Source organism: Bidens hawaiensis, unplaced genomic scaffold (genome assembly GCF_021521415.1).
Source record: "Bidens hawaiensis isolate Kalapana, Puna unplaced genomic scaffold, B.hawaiensis_p1.1 tig00000780_1, whole genome shotgun sequence".
In the NCBI taxonomy this organism is placed as follows: Eukaryota; Viridiplantae; Streptophyta; class Magnoliopsida; order Asterales; family Asteraceae; genus Bidens; species Bidens hawaiensis.
In genome coordinates this window covers 2,192,789-2,211,162 of record NW_027491045.1, presented here as the reverse complement: position 1 = coordinate 2,211,162, position 18,374 = coordinate 2,192,789, and the positions used below count along the sequence as shown (strand labels likewise).

The 18,374-nt window shown below is 34.7% G+C and overlaps 3 protein-coding genes across 3 annotated transcripts; 2 read left to right on the top strand and 1 right to left on the bottom strand.

Moving 5' to 3' along the window:
• The first annotated feature begins 393 nt into the window (after positions 1 to 393).
• On the top strand, positions 394 to 4,707 carry LOC143538003 (TPR repeat-containing thioredoxin TTL1-like). The gene is made up of 7 exons (XM_077031649.1): positions 394 to 1,379; positions 2,453 to 2,648; positions 2,746 to 2,924; positions 3,023 to 3,356; positions 3,450 to 3,654; positions 3,739 to 3,845; positions 4,555 to 4,707. The coding sequence occupies exons 1-7, from the start codon at positions 607 to 609 to the stop codon at positions 4,705 to 4,707; spliced, it is 1,947 nt and encodes a 648-aa protein (XP_076887764.1). The 5' UTR covers positions 394 to 606.
• Positions 4,708 to 11,138: 6,431 nt separating this feature from the next.
• LOC143537992 (ubiquitin-conjugating enzyme E2 35) lies at positions 11,139 to 15,294 on the bottom strand. Its single transcript, XM_077031641.1, has 8 exons — positions 15,145 to 15,294; positions 15,040 to 15,067; positions 14,818 to 14,904; positions 13,881 to 13,939; positions 12,665 to 12,706; positions 12,504 to 12,577; positions 11,595 to 11,692; positions 11,139 to 11,507 (listed from the first exon to the last, which is right to left on the bottom strand). The coding sequence occupies exons 1-8, from the start codon at positions 15,178 to 15,180 to the stop codon at positions 11,470 to 11,472; spliced, it is 462 nt and encodes a 153-aa protein (XP_076887756.1). The 5' UTR covers positions 15,181 to 15,294; the 3' UTR covers positions 11,139 to 11,469.
• A 930-nt stretch (positions 15,295 to 16,224) lies between these two features.
• Positions 16,225 to 17,992, top strand: LOC143536763 (multiprotein-bridging factor 1b-like). The gene is made up of 4 exons (XM_077030685.1): positions 16,225 to 16,438; positions 17,412 to 17,495; positions 17,568 to 17,650; positions 17,735 to 17,992. The coding sequence occupies exons 1-4, from the start codon at positions 16,303 to 16,305 to the stop codon at positions 17,852 to 17,854; spliced, it is 423 nt and encodes a 140-aa protein (XP_076886800.1). The 5' UTR covers positions 16,225 to 16,302; the 3' UTR covers positions 17,855 to 17,992.
• The last annotated feature ends 382 nt before the right edge of the window (positions 17,993 to 18,374 follow it).

The window sequence follows — 18,374 nt, the reverse complement described above, 5'->3', positions numbered from 1 at the left end:
TAAATGTCAAGTAGGGAGGGATAAGCTTGATAACAAACCCCGTTACCAAAAATCCCTATCATGATTTTCCCAAAATCCTACTATCGAAACCGATACCAAAGGCAAAAATTCTAGAATTTAGAAATACTGGTACCAAACCAAACCGTACCGATCATAAAACATCAAAAATTAGTACCGAATTCAATACCAATATCAAATCAGTATACATACCCGTACCCGTACATGTTTACTTCTCCGTGTAAAAAAAGTAAATTAGTTTTGTCGAAGAGTAACTAAAAAGGAAAGTAAAAGCTAAAAAAAAGTTTAAAAAACAACTCAACACTCTCTCATTACTTTCTTGTCTTTCTTTTTCTTCCCCAATTTAAATCACGAGATCCCCATCTCCTTCATCTCTTTCCTTTCTTCTCATTCCATTCCATGATATTATTATTATTATTATTACTATTTGCTGACGTCATCTTTCTCCGGTGGCTGTCCTCCATTCTCAATAATAATAACACCTTTCTTTCTTCATTTCATTTCCCATCATAAAGCTTCGACCTTTATTATTAAATCTTTATTATTATTATTATTAATCTTTATTATAACAATAATATTAATATTAATATGTCTAACTCCGGCAACCCAATTCCGGCCACTCTTTCCGATCGCCTCCGAAAGTCTTTAACTTTCGAACCAGACACCAACACCACCAACAAACCCGACTTCCGTGAACTCCATTTGGGTTCTCCGGTCTCACCTTTATCCGCTAGACCGGCCGCCAGCACTAGTTCCAGCTCCTCCGGTTCACTCTCCGGTCGGACCGGCAGACCCACCACCGGAAACAGCCACTCCGGCGAGTTGTCGGTGGAAAGCTCACCGACCGGTGGTGGGTCCCGGAGAACAAGCTCGGTGAGTTCTCTGGTTGGTAATGTGCTTCCGGCTGGTAATATTTGTCCGTCTGGTAGACCGGTTGAGATGATGGCGAACCGGAGCCCGAAACCAGAGGTTTTAAGTTTGGGGACTGGGAATTATGGTCATGGGAGTATAATTAGAGGTGGGTCCGGGACCAAACCCGGTGAGAGTATCGTTTCGGGCGGGTCGAATTCGTCGAAATCGATGAATTCGATGAAAAATTCGAGACGGTTGTTAACGGATCCGGATGAGTTGAGGAGGTTAGGGAATGAGAGGTATAAGAAGGGGTGTTTTGTGGAGGCATTGGGATATTATGATAGGGCGATAATGGTGCAGCCTGGTAATGCTTCTTTGCGTTGTAACCGGTCGGCTGCGTTGATGTGTTTGAACCGGTTGAGTGAGGCGGTGAAGGAGTGTGAAGAGGCGGTTAAGTTGGATTCGGGGTATGTGAGGGCGCATCATCGGTTGGGGTCTTTTCTTATCAGGTGAGAGTTTGTTTAAGATGTTTGGTTGTTGTGATATTTTCGAGTTTGGAGAATGTTTTATGATGTTTAATGATTGAAACTTGGTGTTCTTGTTAAAGATTGAAACTTGGTGTTTTTGATATCATGTTAAAGATTTAAAATTTTAAAAATTGGTGTTCTTGATGCTCATGTTAAAAGATTGAAACTTGGTGTTATTGATGATCATGTTAAAAGATTGAAACTTGGTGTTATTGATGATCATGTTAAAGAATGAATCATGTTAAAGAATGAAACTTGATGTTCTTGAAATAATGTTAAAGATTGAAACTTGGTGTTCTTGATGATCATGATAAAAACTTGAAACTTAATGTTCTTGAAATTATGCTAGAGATTGAAACTTGGTGTTTTTGATGATCATGTTAAAGTTTGAAACTTGGTGGTCTTGAAATCATGTTAAAGATTGAAACTTGGTGTTTTTTATGATCATGTTAAAAATTGAAACTTGGTGTTCTAGATGATCATGTTAAAAATTGAAACTTTGTTTTCTTGAGGTCATGTTAAAGAATGAAACTTGATGTTTTTGAAATTATGTTAAAGATTGAAACTTGGTGTTCTTGATGATCATGATAAAAATTGAAACTTGATGTTCTTGAAATCATGCTAAAGATTGAAACTTGGTGTTTTTTATGATCATGATAATAATTGAAACTTATTGTTCTTAAAATCATGTTAAAGATTGAAACTTGGTGTTAAAAAAAAACTTGTTAAAGATTGAAACTTGTTCTTGAATCATGTTAAAGAATGAAACTTGTTCCGGATGATCATGTTAAAGTTTGAATCTTGTTCTTGATGATCATGTTAAAGATGTTAACTTTGTGCATGGTTCCATTTACAAGTTGGTATTGCTTTTTCTGACAACAGTTGCTTTTCATGTCCTGTTCTTCATTATTAAAGATAAATACTTTATGATTATTGCTCAAGATAGTTCGACAATTTATATTCTTCTTGATGATCATTACTTAGTAACCCATATGCGAATACCTTTTATTGCATAATTTCTCTACTTTTTTACAATTTATGTTTTGCGATCGCAGTTTAGGACACGTTGAAAATGCCAGGAAGCACTTATGTTATCCAGGGAGCCAACCCGACCCAAACGAGCTGAAAAAGTTGCAAACGGTGGAAAAACACTTAAACAAGTGCGCTGATTTGAGACGAGTGCGCGATTGGAACGGTGTTTTAAAGGAGAGTGGTGCTGCCATTGCTTCTGGTGCCGATGCTTGTTCTCCGGTAATAAGAGTCCCAAATTTTGAAATTATTTATTATGTAATTAGATTAGTGTCAATTTTTTAATTTTCTATAATGTTTTTGTTATGGAATTTGACAGCTATTTGCGTGTAAATCAGAAGCGTTATTGAAGCTTCGGCAACTAGATGAAGCAAATTTAAACCTTTTGAATGCACCTAAATTTGAAGCAACTTCGTGTTCCCAAACGAAATTCTTCGGAATGCTTTCAGAGGCGTACATTTTGTTTGTTCGTGCTCAAATCGACATGGCATTGGGAAGGTGAGCAAAATGGGCGGGGTGGGAATGGGACGGGTCAGATCATATTAATCCTCTATTAATATGATGATAAAAAAATTATTTTTTTGTTCATTTTCAAGATTCGAGGATGCAACGAGCTCAATCGAGAAGTCGGGTCAAATTGACCCACAAAACGTCGAGGTTGCGTATTTGCTTCAAAACGTGAGGTCAGTGTCTCGGGCCCGGGCTCGTGGCAATGATCTTTTCAAATCAGAAAGACTCACAGAAGCGTGTTCAGCTTATGGTGAAGGGTTAAGGCTCGACCCATTGAACCCGGTTCTGTTTTGCAATCGGGCTGCTTGTTGGTTTAAACTGGGCCAATATGAGAAATCACTTGAGGATTGCAATCAAGCACTCGTTATCCACCCGAACTACACAAAAGCACTTCTTAGACGCGCTGCCACATTTAGCAAGGTATCAAATATTATATTTTTATTAGTTTATGATATAATATTTGTAAAAAAACGTGTGGCTAACCTGGCCGGCCCGGCCCGTTTGGTTTTTCAGCTCGATAGGTGGGATGAATCTGCGAAAGATTATGAGATTTTGAGGAGGGAACTGCCGAACAATAATGGCATTGCGGAGTCATTGTTTCATGCTCAAGTTGCTTTGAAGAAGTCTCGTGGCGAAGATGTATATAATATGAAGTTTGGGGGCGAAGTTGAAGTGGTTACAAATCTTGACCAGTTTAAAGCTGCAGTTGCTTCGTCTGGTTAGTTTTCATTTGGGTTGTTAAATGTTGTTTATGGATATCATGTTTTTTGTTTGTTGACTTTTTGAAGTTCGAAAACTACAGGAGCTTCAGTTGTTCTTTATAAAACGTTATCGGATCTTCAATGCAAGCAGATAATTCCATCTTTTGAAACACTTTGCAGCCGGTATCCGTCTGTTAGTTTTCTCAAGGTAAGATATGATCATCTGGTTAGATTTGTTTGTTGTTTCTGATTGGGTTGAACGGGTTGAGCCAGTTCATTTAGCCCGTTTGACCGTACTTGACTGCTCCCAATGGGCCCATTTGCACCGCATAGGTGATGGTTTGTCTAACGGGCGAGCCCAACTTGGCCCAAACCAAGTCAACCGTCACGTGATCACATGACCTAGAGGTGCAAAAATCGGGTTTTTGGCCCAAACTGGTTCGTGTTGAAACAAGTTGGGTTGGGTCAAAGAAATTGGGTTTTTGGTGAAACCGGGTTGGGTCAGAAAGACAAAACTAGTTTTCGGTGAAAGCAGGTAGGTTTGGGTCAAAGAAAGTCAACCCGGTTTTTCGCGGGTCTGGTTAGGTCCAATAAAGTCAACCCGGTTTTTGGCGGGTCGGGTTGGGTCAAAGAAAGTCAAACTTAGTTTTTGGTGAAAGGGCCGGGTTGTGTCAAAAGAAAGTCAAACTTGATTTTTGGTGAAACAGTTTCGGGCTCCAACCCAGTTTTGTAAGAGGGAAAGGATCGGGTTTGACGGGTTACAACCCTATGGTTCGGATCGGGTCCAAACCGGCCCCGGGTTTTTTTGTGCATATCTGACCTGATCCGAAACACTTGGCCCATTTTGTAGTAAACATAATAATATAGTACGCTTATGGCGACATATACTTAAACCATATATTTATTTTTATGAAAAGGTGGATTTAGAAGAAAGCCCGGAAATAGCAAATGCTGAGAACGTAAGGGTGGTGCCGACGATCAAGATTTACAAAAAAGGCAGTCGTGTGAAGGAAATGGTTTGTCCGAGCCTGGAAGTGTTGGAGTCGTCATTGAGGCATTACACTCTCTAAACCCACAGCCCGGAAGCGGTTGGGAAATGTTGTACACTTAGTAGTGCGCATATAGCATTCGATGAAGGAGAATATGGTAATTGCATCCCTCTCCTCAACATACAAATTGTTTTGTTAACCTTGTGACATGACATTAGAAAGGGGGTATAAAGCTTCTAGCTTAGTGTTTTTTGTATTTTTATTTTTAATTTTTGTTGTTGCAGAATTCTATTCTTTCATTTATATTATTAGTGTACTTTATGATTCTGATTCTTATTCAGATATAGTTTACATTTATTTTCAGCACATAAAACACGCGCCACTACATATGCGTTTGTACGTAGTACATGGTTATGGTTAAAAATTGTTATGTATCACACTTAAAACAATAGGTATGAATTTATGCGGTTTTGTATCCTCTGCTTAAAAGTTGGCTCTACATTAAACTCCCTACATATATGTATTCGTATGTGTGCATATTCTTTCATTTGTTTGATTATAGTTAAATGATCACAAACAAAGTTCGATTATAGTTAAATGATCAAAAACAAATTTTCTGTATTTGTTTGGTTCATTTACAATCCCAATTTCTTGGAGGTTTTGGTTGTTTTCAGTTTAGGTATAGACAATTACAAGGGTGTTCAAGGTTTGGCTATGCAGGTTTTAGCCAAAATTTTAGGCAGAATTGCTAATTACATTTTTTCGGATAATGACAACTCAAACTGGTCAGGTTGGTTGGGTTGGGTTGGTCATAGTTAGGGGTGCAAACGAGCTGTGCTGCTCGCGAGCTACTCGAGATTGGCTCGTTAAAAAGCTCGATCGAGCCCGAGCCTAAAAGCAAGCTCATTTAATAAACGATCCCAAGCCCGAGCTTCAATTATCGATCTCAAGCCGGCTTGCGAGTCTAAACGAGCCTGTTATTTATATAATTTTTTAAATATATATTTAATAACTAGTAATTAATATATATAATGTTATGAAAAGATAAATAAAAATAACTAAATATACATATTATTTTATTCATAAAACTATAATAGAAAAAAATATATAAAAATTATTATAATTATATATAAAAAGAATTGATAAATAGTAAACGAGCTCGAGCTTTGAAAATAGAGCTCGAAACGAACTGAGCTTGAGCTCGAGGTCTATGTAAATTAAACGAGCCTAGTCGAGCTCGGGCTCGTTTGCACCCTAGTCATAGTAGCTAGTTTTGACTGTTAAAACGGTTGTAGAAAGTAGAAACGTACCATTTTTATAGCATGTTTTTGTATTAAATTATTATAAAAGTGATAAGGATAGTTAATGAATATAATGTACATGCACAACTTTATATTTATATTCCTAAAATAGAAAGGGTAAATAATAAATGTTATATGACTTGGTTTAATGTATTTAGCAGTAATTTATAGCACATATTCGTACACGCTTTAAACCGGCTGACTTGTTTCGATTTAGACGGTTTACTTGGCTTCGGTAATTTATTTTTTATTCAGAATTTTTTTATACAAAACTTTAACTAAATATATATATTTTTTGAACTCAGAGTATTTATTTACAAAATTGTAGTATAATAAATGTAAGATGGTCACAAGCAAGCAGATATTATATACAATTAATATTATATATAAAGAATTGGAGATGTTGAAACCTGAAAGCAAATTAGTCAAAGGGCAACAGAGTTGGTCAAAAAGCGGTTCTCCATAAATGATAAAACTAAAAAAGTTGCTAAATATTTATTACCAAAATATTGTGTTTATAATATAAGAAAGAAATACGTGACCTAACGACTAGTCATTTATTATGTAAGTAGTTAATGTTGACTTATGGGACGATTCATATTGAAGCAGTTTTAGATATTCTTCTCAACATTATTTTATTATTCAAAATATAAACTTCCATAGACATTATTAACACATGATTTTTATAGATCTTTGAGATTGAGTGATGAATGATTTTAATAGAAGGTAGATTTACATTGAGGATGAATATGTTAATCGTTGTTTTTAGCTTCATGGCTACTTTTGGTTGCGTTTGTTTATTTTGAAAGTATTTCATCATTCAAGAAGAAGAAACGAGTTAAGAGAGTTAAGATGTCACCACGCAGACAAAAAGATATCTAGAGGTTCGGATTGTTGTATAGAAATTTATTTTACATTTAACCTCTTATTTTTCAACCAAGAGTTATTTTTCCGCTTGCTTTCGAGATCAATGGATATTCTACTATACGGTTAGGGTCACCATGTATGTCTTTATACCGTCTATGTAGATATCACTTATGTGTTTCTTTGATAGAGATCATAAAAAGACTTCTCATTATTCAAGGAACTAATTACATTTACAATATATGTAACAATTTACAAACACCCTTCTCTTGCTTCTTGATTTTTTATGATTTGATTCCCCCCCCCCCCCACCCCCGTTATTTGATTTTTATTTATATTTTTAGGGGAACATATAGTTTTCTTGTCTCTTTGCGCTTTTATATGTTTTCTTGCCACCTTGCATTAGCGGTAATTTGCTATTATTATCATTATTAGTACTATTGTAGGATTGTAGCTTTGATTTCTCTCAGACACATTTTATATTACATCAATTACTTTATTGTACACGATGCATGAAAGAATGAAAGAAATAGGATGTATATGTAATATGAGTCTCACTAAAAGCAAAATCTCCACTCATAATTTTAAGAAAATGTTTGTTTCCCTCTCACCCTCTTCAAACTCTACCAATAACTCTGCCACTTTGTTTTTCAATAACATATTAAGATGCAAACCATTTATGTGTTGTTTACTATAAAAAATGTGAAAAGTATCTTTCTATAAAAGGTACCTTCTAGAGATGATAACTGTTTACTCTTATTATTTTTTTAACATAAAATTTTACTTTTTAAAAACTACTATACTTATAGAAAAGCACATGTGTTTTTAAATAATGAAACATCTAGTTATCATGTTTCCTTGTATATAACATTTATATATCCATGCCTTGTTCCTTTTCAGATGTACAGGAATGAACATTATTGGTGTCACTCTAAAACTTTTTTCTTGTTTCATTTGAAAATCTTGCCCGAATCAAGTACATAATTCACCGTCGCACCATGAGATCGAATATGGTTATTCGGTTGTTTGAACTTTAGTATCTTCAACAATTGGGCACTTGTTCTAGTGATAGTCATTGATTGATCGAGGATTCTGAGATATGTGTGATCAATTTGTTGGGTGTGATTAATTTGCCTTTAATCCATGCATTGACCATGGATTTGACAATCGATACACAATCGCATCGTGTATAAACAATAATGTTGTTATTTGGTAGTTATAGAATCACTTAGGATTTATTGATTGTGTCTTTGTTGGTTTGGACAAGTAAGAGGAGTATCCTATGAACATAGGATGATTTGTGTTTGAGTTTGGCATTCAATTCACATGATCATAAATTCGTAACTATAAAATCATCAAACAGAATACATTTTGAAGTCGGAGCTAATCTTTGATTCGAAACTTCATTTTTCGTTTTTATGGATTTTTACTAGAAACAAAAATTTGAACATCAAGACCAACATTTTACATAAAAAATATTAAGAAGAAAGTAAAAGAGATAATAGAGGGTAAAAGACATGTCATTGTTTATGTTTTAGAACAAAAGTATAAAAACATAAAAATTATTTCCGTTGTAATAATCACTTTCTTTTGTCACAAAAAAGTATGAACAATGAAGAATGAGGTATGTATATGGCTAGCTGGCTACCAAAACTTATTACTTTTTTATAAGAAAAAGTTCATGCGTGTTGATTTCTTTTGCTACATGATTCACCGATAATGATGGGTCCATTTCTATTTTCTAACAAGTTATAATTGGTATGAAAAAGCTAAGAATATTTCAGTACAAAAATATATGTTTTAACGTTAAAACAAAGTAGTTATATGATTTTTGTGATGAACTGATATCGTCTGAACAAATTTGGTATCAATACCGGTATTTGTTTTTTTTTTTTTTTGGTTTTCGGTATTAATTTCATTGAACACAGAGTTGCATTCGCAAGAAAGTATCTTTTTAATGTCGTAAATATAGCGAGTGTCCATATTGTATCTTGACGACCTGAACTTATGTTGTGTGAACATTCCGTACGAGTACTCAAGTGAGATTATGTTTATTAAAATTTTTGTAAGTCTAAGACTATAGACTATAATAAGTTTAGGATGCTACAGTTTGAAATTATTAAAACTGTATAATTAATAAAATATTTGATATTTTAAGACGGTGTTTTACGCGAGTTAAAATCAAATTTTAGTAATGCAAATCCCGATGTATAACTTTTAATATAAGTTTATAAATGGGTGTATGAAAACTCAAATGTCTAGGGCAAAGAAACGCGAATTTGCGTGGGAAGAATGCCGTAGTTTCGGTTTAACGAGTGTTTTTGGCAGGATTGGGTGGTGTTGTATATGTTTTGTTTGTTTGATGGTGAGACTTGTTTATTGGTTTCTGTATTGGTGTGTTAAACGGCTTGCTAGCGTTATACTAAATCGTTTTTGTTAGTCGTTAAAAAACATGCATATCCCGAAATACAATATGTAATCAAAATATCAAAGAAACAAGTATAAAACACAATTTCATAATGAAGAGACCAGAATTCACAAACCTAGATAATATTATTTATTAATCTTTATTTATAAACAAACTTTATTTATTATAATAAAATAAAAATGTGATGATAAATAAATAAATAAATGGACAGGGGGCAGTTGGGTTTAATTAATACATTTGGTTCAATAAATGAGGATGGATGAGTTTGGTAAATTGTCAAAAGTAGCCCTGTGTTAACCAACTCTTTTAGAAAGTCTGGAACGTTCAGAGGTAAGTATAGGTGTTTTAAATTAGGAATGATGGGACTACAAACAAAGGTAACACATTATTTATCTGCCAAGACATTTATAGAAAAAAGTAGGTGTAAATTCGACAATCGATTTGATTTCACGATCAGTTTTCTAAAATGTATTTCGGTTGGTCGGTTTCAAAAGTATTTATCCATAATGAACAGTTTGATTTATGGTAACAAAAATTTCAAACGGTATACAATTGGACCAGACGGTATAAGTTGAGCGATGATATACGTTAATGATTATAATCCTAATTCGGCATAATCCAAGCTATCAATATAGTCAATATTCAGTTAAGCTGGTAAATAAATTACCAATCTTTTTAGTTACAAGTTATATGGAAAATTTTCATTCAAAAATTGACTTTTTTTATTATTATTATTTTGAACCGTTAATTGGTTTACAAGTTCATAGGATAATCAAACATGGAGGTAAGCTTCCATCAGTTTCGCAGAGAGTTGGAAAAGCAGATTGGGTCATAAACACTTCCAACCCGGGCCAACATGCAAATATAAAGAGGGTTGGTCCCCTCGCAAATGCATCCCCGCCCAATAAGTGAAACCGTTAAACCAAACCATTGGTAGCGGTTTCGTTTAATTTTTCAACGCTTAGGTTTTAATTTCAATTACAAGAATCGTTACTAACAGTTTGGTTCACAGTTTGACCTGAAACCTTCATGAGCACCCCTGGTACACTTGAGGTGATGTTAAAACGATCTTGAAAACTCCTACGGTGTCCATAGTGGATTCACGGTAAAGCCAAAAACGTATTATCGTATCAATGTCACGTAGGTTAAACACGGCTCACAAAAAAAATTGTGTAATAGTTTTACATGAAAATTTTATAAAATAGAAAAAGACATGATTGTAATTTGTTAGAAATTAAAGACAATATAAAAGAAAAGTGAGGAATGGTTAACACTTGCTGATGTAAAGTAAAAGTAACATAAGTTAACTCTCTATTTTTTTTACCAAATTAACTAATAATATACTAAAATAACAGATTAAAAGATCAGGCTAGCCGCTAGCGGCTTGCCAGCCAGTTGGGCCAGTAGGGCCTTGTCTTATAATGCAAATCTTACAAATTTGATCGTTTAAAACAGACCAGCCCGAAAACGGTTCCTGATCCGAAATCAACATTAAAACCTGTTCCAGTCTGAAACAATCTGCCAGTTTGAAGTCATTTGGAGTATAGATGGTTGAAACCGGTTTCTAAACCGATCTGGTTTGAACCAAAACGAGTTTGACTTTGATTGACACGATCCAATCTGGTTTTCGAACCGGTTCAGTTTGGCCAAGAAGCCAGTTTTGTGCACTACTAGGTCCCGGTCCAGCCAACCAATAAATAAAAATTTTCATTTTTTTAATGATCACAGTTAGGCTTTCGGCTTAAATTTTTTGGTAAACAGCCCAGACCACACCATAAACACCTCTACAAAACAATAACTGAAAGCCAACCAGGGGGCAGCAGCAGCTGGTCTGGTCTAGTTTTGAGGGACCCCACAAAAGCACAAATTTATCTTTCTTAACAAACAACGTTGAGAACATAATACACAAATAAACAGCGTTGAGAACATAGTCACTGGTATACCTGTTTTAACGAAATCTTATTGTTACATTTGATGTCATTTTCTGACGCCAACCCCAAACACAAATAGGTGGTCATAGCAATGGGAATCACACCACCCGATCCGAGTCTTAAGGGTTATAACAACGGTGATTGAAAGATACTATTTCACATACTTAACCAGATGAAAGTTTTACATATGAAAATTAGGAAAGACGAGTATCTTATCTGAAAAAGAAGTGAACACTGCAGCAGGCGGAACCATTCAAGTTTTAGACCTAATCAAATACATAGTTATTTTTCCCAGACAACATGATGGCCCGAATATTCGTTAAGCACCACTGGCATACAAACGGGTCCACTCTTTTGCTGAAATTTCAACAAAAAGAAAAACATTAAAGATAAAAAAAACATTTTTAATGTACTATCTAGAAAATAACAAAAAAGTATGTGCACCTGTTTCAACAGCTTCAGCTTCGTTAGATTTCCAGTGCTTTGCTATGTTCTCGGAGAGTGGGTCATCTGGGTTTGGAGCACTCAAAAGAGCTTGAATGCTAACAGATACAATTCAAACCATGCAAATATCAAGCTTTGATTTTTATGTTATTATCAGACTGAACAAATACTGAAAGAATTCATGCAAAGTTTCTATGTCTATATAACGTTGCTAAAAATGGAGATTTTTTTTTTGCATTTTGTCTGTCTGCATGTCAATACATAAAGCGAAGTTCTCTAAAATGCACAAGTGGCAATTTTGACCCATTTACCTATAAATGGGTTTATTTGGGTTATGTTCTTATCTTTCAATGTCAAACAGGTTTAGCTATAATACTTAACTAACAATGAAACAAGTCGATTCGGTTGGACAGACCCATTATGTTTAAACCCACTCTACAAAATTATAAATTTAAGGTAAGCAGAAACCAAAAACAACATAACTGAGAAGACCAAAAAATAACTGACCATGTTACAAAAACCGGGGTGGTGTTATTGTGTTTGGAAAGTTACGGTTTCTTTTGAAAAACCGACAGAAAAACCCAACCAAACCGAGTATACATACCATTTAAAATGTATATACTTTTATTATATTTGCATTATTATGTTTACCACCTATGTATAGTAAACATGTTATTAGGTAAGCTCAAACTGCCTTAAAAAAGGCTGCTTTATTTTGTTGCTTGTTGGACATAATCACATAATTCCCTTCTTAGGCTAATCTTTCTTATTGTTTGTTGAGCTGAAATGATCCAAGTCCAATACCAAAAACCATATAAATAACTGAAACCCAACACTGTAAACATAATCAAACTGCCTATTTTGCCACCTCTAGTAAAATCAAACTTGGTATCAGTTTAACAATTATACCTCAAGAGAACAGTTCGAATCTGAAGAGCAGGGCTCCATTTGTCTTTTAGGATATCAAGACAAATCCTACCAAGCTGCAAAACAAAAAATCCTAAGAAGAGAATCAAACAAACAAACTAGGGAATTATCACAATAAAAGTGAAGAGTCAGGCAACACAAACCTTGTCAATGTTGGGATGGTAAATTTTTGTAAGAAACCGAACCTGTTACATTATGGTAGAAATTACATCACAAGGATAAATGTTAACCTTAAAATTCACAAAGCCAAGCATAATACCATTTAAAATGGCCCATGCACTCAATGAAACAGTTGAAACACACAAAATCAAGACGTGGAACACAAAGAGGTTCTTAACATACATAAAACAATGATGAATCAGATAAGAATCTGACATATGCTAAATATAATACTCCCAATATAAAAAAAGGCACAGACAGCAAAAATTTTCTCCAACTGTTAACTTTAAAATTTTGGAACTTAAAAGTTGGCTACTGATAAATGAAGCTGTAGCTCACTAGCTTGTAGCTAAAAGTACATACAAGAAACAAACAAGTATAGTTGGAACTTTAATAAAAATACATAACAGATCAGCATAGACGACTCCTGTACTCAGGGGATATATCGGCACCCAGGATTTATGATAACCAAATCAATTTTTATCCGTAAAAGAAGTATTGTAAAGTTCACAAAAGGTATAATAGCAATTACTACCACTAAAACCCTAACAATAGAATATCAAATCATATAACAGAATATATTAATATATTACAAAAAAAATAAAAAAAACAACTATATTAACATGTATCAGTAGGGTAAGGATCCTAAGAGAACCCTTTGCAAATTGAGAACCTTGAGAACCATTTTGGACCACTAAAAACACCTTAAGAAAAAATACTTAAAAAAATCATAAAACAAAAAATAATAAAAATTTTAAAAAAGTAAAAAAACCAAAATTCTTATATTTCATTCCGGTTTCATTAAAAAAAATAAAAATAAATAAATAAATTTAAAAAAAAAACGTCGTATTATACACATATGTATAATTTTATATAATCTTTAGTTACGTCATATACACATATGTACAGTATCATTTATCTTATATACACATGTGTACAAAAAAACATGTAAATGTACATATATGTATATATTATACATATGTGTATATAATTTAGCTAAACCGAGTTGTTTTTTTTAATGAAACCGGGATGATAAAATAAGAATTTTGGTTTTTTTACTTTTTTGATTTTTGTGTTTTTTTCTATTTTATGATTTTTTTTATTTTTGAGTTTTTTGTGGTCCAAAATGGTTCTCATAGTTCTCAATTTCAAAAAGGTTCTCTCATGATCCTGATCCTGTATCAGTATATATCCATGTACCTTGGGAGCAGCCATAGGATACTCTTCAGGCAAAAATAACTCCAGCTTGAAAACTCCTCCTGTAGGTCAACCAAAGCATACATAAAACAATAGTTTCTCTCATCTATTACTAAACTACAACATTTTCGGACTTAGTGCTGTCTTGGATATTTGGGTACTAAATTGGTGGAGGGGATATGAACTTTATTAGGACTTTGTGCTCGTGGTACTGTGTTAGGAACAAATAAGTAACAAATCTAAATCTATGGGTATTTAATCTATTATGTCATAGTCGGTATTGTACCCTGTCGTTTAAGAGTACTGTAATTGGGAATTTATAGTGAATGAAAGATATTTCCTTTCGACATCTCTGTGTTTTCTTTGGTTATTTAATCAAACTTCATATATCTTGTATAGGAATTACACAAGATAGATGAAACTTTCATAAACAAAACAAAAAAAAAGAAAAAAAAAACACACAAATAAAGTCGATAGAATTATAGAAATTATCTTTTAGTTCACTACAAATCCCCAATAAAGATCAAGCCTTCTATATCTTCTCCACCAATTTAGTACCCACACTAACATGTGAATTTGATAAAAAAATTATATTTTTTAACTAACCAATTGCTTATTGAAAACGCTAATTGTTTTGTGATATTTTACATCAAATTCTATAACAAGTATTCGCAAAGTACAGTCCAAGATTAATACTATTTAGCAACAAAATCAATATCAATATCGTATCCAATAACTACAAGGATCGATATCAATGTAGCTCTTACTTTAGAGTAACAACTAACAAGTGGACTTTATATAAAACATTCATTCATAAAAAGTTAGTGTTCACATCGATACAGAAGGCAAGCGGGCAACAAGCTGCACCGATAGCATTCATAACATTACTATTCATGACCCCAAGTAGCTCCATAACCTCAGACGTAAAAAGTGAAAGTACCTTCATAAGGAGACTGTGTTGGACCAAGGATCATGACGTTGAAATACCGCATATTATCTTCCGATGGCGATGCACTTATCCCCGGAGCTACACCATTAATAACAATAATAATAACAATCAAATTAACAATAAACATAATAATTGCAGCATATAATTACTTTGTATAATAATTGACACAATAATAATAATAATAATTGAAGGAATTAGGTTTAAGCAAGTGACCTGGTTCGCTGAGTAAGCGTTGAGTTTCCTGGATCAATTACAGAACGTAAAGTTAGGGTTTAGAGAAACGGTGATCGGCGAAATGATCGGAAGCAGATAACGTACCTTGATGATTCGTCGAGGAAGATTGCTGTTCGCCATTGAAATTGAATTGAATTGAATGAAGGTTTACGCTACGAGATGATGAAGATGATGATAATGATGAAAAAGAGGGGTTTTTAGAGAGAGAAAGTGAGCTAAAGTTCAAGGAGTGAGAGGTCAATGGGATATGTATTATTGACATTGTTATGCAAAATTGTGGCGTTTTGGTCACAAAACGCCGGGTACCCCCCCCCCCCCCCTCCTTTAGACATTTGGGCACAAGCGTCGTGTACAAATGTGAGTTCGGCTCGAGTTTTTATAAAATTGTGTGTGGGGAGTGGAGAGTGGAATGTATGATATTATTGCAGGAGAGTTGTGGCATTTTGCTCACTGCATCACTTTTGCAAAACTCTCCATTACTGACGGGGATGACATATGACGTAAAATGCCCAAGGGTGGAACATTTTGACTACATATGGTCTAATTATATATTGGGGCTCATTGTTTGTAACACTGGCAATTTTACGATATATGACGCGCGGTCAGTGTTTTAAAATTTCGCAAAAAACAGATGCAGTATTAAAATGTTCATAACTTTTTTACAATCATTAATCATCCCTCTTTCTTTCTCTCTCTCTCTCTGTCACACACACACACACAAACAACAGCCGGTCCAACCACGTTGTATCCACAAAGTTCATCCTCAAAATTTGACCGGAAAACCGGGGGGGTGTTCCTCGACAGTTTGCCTTCAAAGCGCCTTCACAATTTGCTCAATACGGATGGTCTTAGTTTGTTCTACGCACCAGGATACCACTAGAATACAAATGCTCAGTTCGATACTGGTTTAATACCGGTACTATAGACAAAAATTCAGTAAATACTAATGTAGATACCGACCGACTATTATTGTTCCCGAATTTTCCTATCATGATTTTCTTAAAACCATCCTCATAGTGTTATGAAGCATAGAAATTAAGAGAATTATTGTTAGTACGTGTTAAACAAGTTTGGATTAACATTTTAAAAAACGTGGATGCAAGAATGCTACACTTTACACCTTAACCTCGTAGCCAAACACCCCAAATGATACCTTATATTTAACCTTCACACCCCAGTGTTGTTCTATCCAGCAAACAGATTTTTATTCGTAGACTAATCGGAGAAATAACAAATTCAAAAATGTCAGGCCACATCGCACAAGACTGGGAGCCGGTGGTGATTCGTAAGAAGGCTCCGACCGCCGCCGCACGTAAGGATGAGAAAGCCGTCAACGCCGCCCGTCGCGCCGGTGCTGAGATCGAGACCGTACGCAAGGGTTTGTATTCGATTATTTTACTATCATCGCACGCTTTTGTGTTGCGGAAATGAATTATTATTATTATTATTATTATTACATGTTCAATTTGTGTATTTTTAGGGCTTGCGTTTGTATTGAGCTAGGGTTTTGGTTTTCACTTGATTTTTGGATTCATTGTTGGTTTATTTACTGGTTTACAGACGTAGATTGATGTAATCTTAGTTGTTCATCGACTGATTTGTACCTACTGAGCCTGGGCTTGAATACGGCTCGTTTTAACTTACAGTTGAGCTCGGCTCGTTTTGAGCTTCTTTTCTAAATCTCAAGCTCAGCTAATGATTTGTTTTTTCAAGCTCGAGCTCTCGGCTCGGGTCGGATAATATATTATCTATTAATTAATTTATATATGTTTTTAATTGTTTTTATATATATTGAGAAAAGCCTTTAACTAGCCCAAGCTTGGCTATGCAGCATGAAATTAATCCAAAAAGAGGTCAGTGAGTCAGTCAAACTCAAAAATACACAAGCCTCGTCACGGCTCGGTGAGGCTAAACCAGCTTCCCATACAAGGCTTGAGCTTTTGCTCAATAACTAAACGAGCTTTTTTCGAGGCTCGGGCTTGGTTTGTTTCGAGCTTTTTAGTGATCCGAGTTCGCGCAGCTCTGGTTATTTGCATTCCTAGTTAGATTTCTTTATTACTTCGATGAATTTACACGTTTTGTTTATGCAAATGTTCAACCATCTATGATTTTGAATCAATTTAGGTAATTAGCTATCTACATAAGTATATCATATGATATGATTGGTTGATTCGCCATGGACTTCTGAATTCATTAACAAATGATCATTTACATGTTAGGCAAATTAACTATAAATTATGGTAATCTCAACTGTGAAAGTATATGCAACATCTTTCAGAAGTCTGACCTTTAGTCTGTTTAATATTTAAACTTTTGAAAGCTTATGATCATAATTTTTTTTATATTTGCAGCTACTGCCGGTTCAAACAAGGCTGCATCCAGCAGTACTTCTTTGAACACTAGAAAGCTTGATGAAGAGACTGAAAATCTCACTCGTGAGTCATCTTAACACATCACGTATCCCTTATGAGACCTGTTCATAATAACAAGATTTTATTTTGTAACAGACGAGAAGGTACCAACTGAGTTGAAGAAAGCTATCATTCAGGGTCGTAACGAGAAGAAGCTTACTCAATCTCAACTTGCTCAGGTTAAACATCTTTCTTTCTTTTTAATCTGGTTAGATTATGATTATTAGCCGCATAACTTTTAAGTATTTTTATGGTTGTTGCAGCTTATTAACGAGAAACCGCAGATCATTCAGGAGTATGAATCTGGGAAGGCTATACCAAATCAACAGATCATCACCAAACTGGAACGTGCCCTCGGTGTGAAACTTCGGGGTAAGAAATAGACAAGTAACAGTTGCACAAAACCTTTTGTTTTCTTCGGTTTGAACTTTGACCACTTTGTTATCGGCATGGTACTGATATCCTGTTATTGTGAATTTTATGCTTGGGTGTTTGACAAGTTTGAAGTTGCCTTAATACAACATTGAACAGTATTTATTTCAATTACATAACTGAAAAATTTACACATCCGACATCCAAAATGTAAATTGTTGGTGGTAACAGTCTTAACACATAGCTAAGATAGAAGGTTGACCAGTTGAAGGATTAGATGCAGTCTTATCGGTCTTATCTGTCTGATGTTGTGTTGCGGTTACCAAATAAACAACCTCTAGTACAACGCTTGTTAGAGCGAAGGAAGCACCCGCGCTGAATATGCCCGGCTTTACCACATTGCACTTGTCATAAATTTGAAAGTGGGTTTGATATTCGTACGTGTGGCCTTGACGTTTGGCCATCAACAAACCAACAACATAAAAGCTCATTGCCGCAAACCATGCCACCCTAAATGAAATCAAAGGCCCA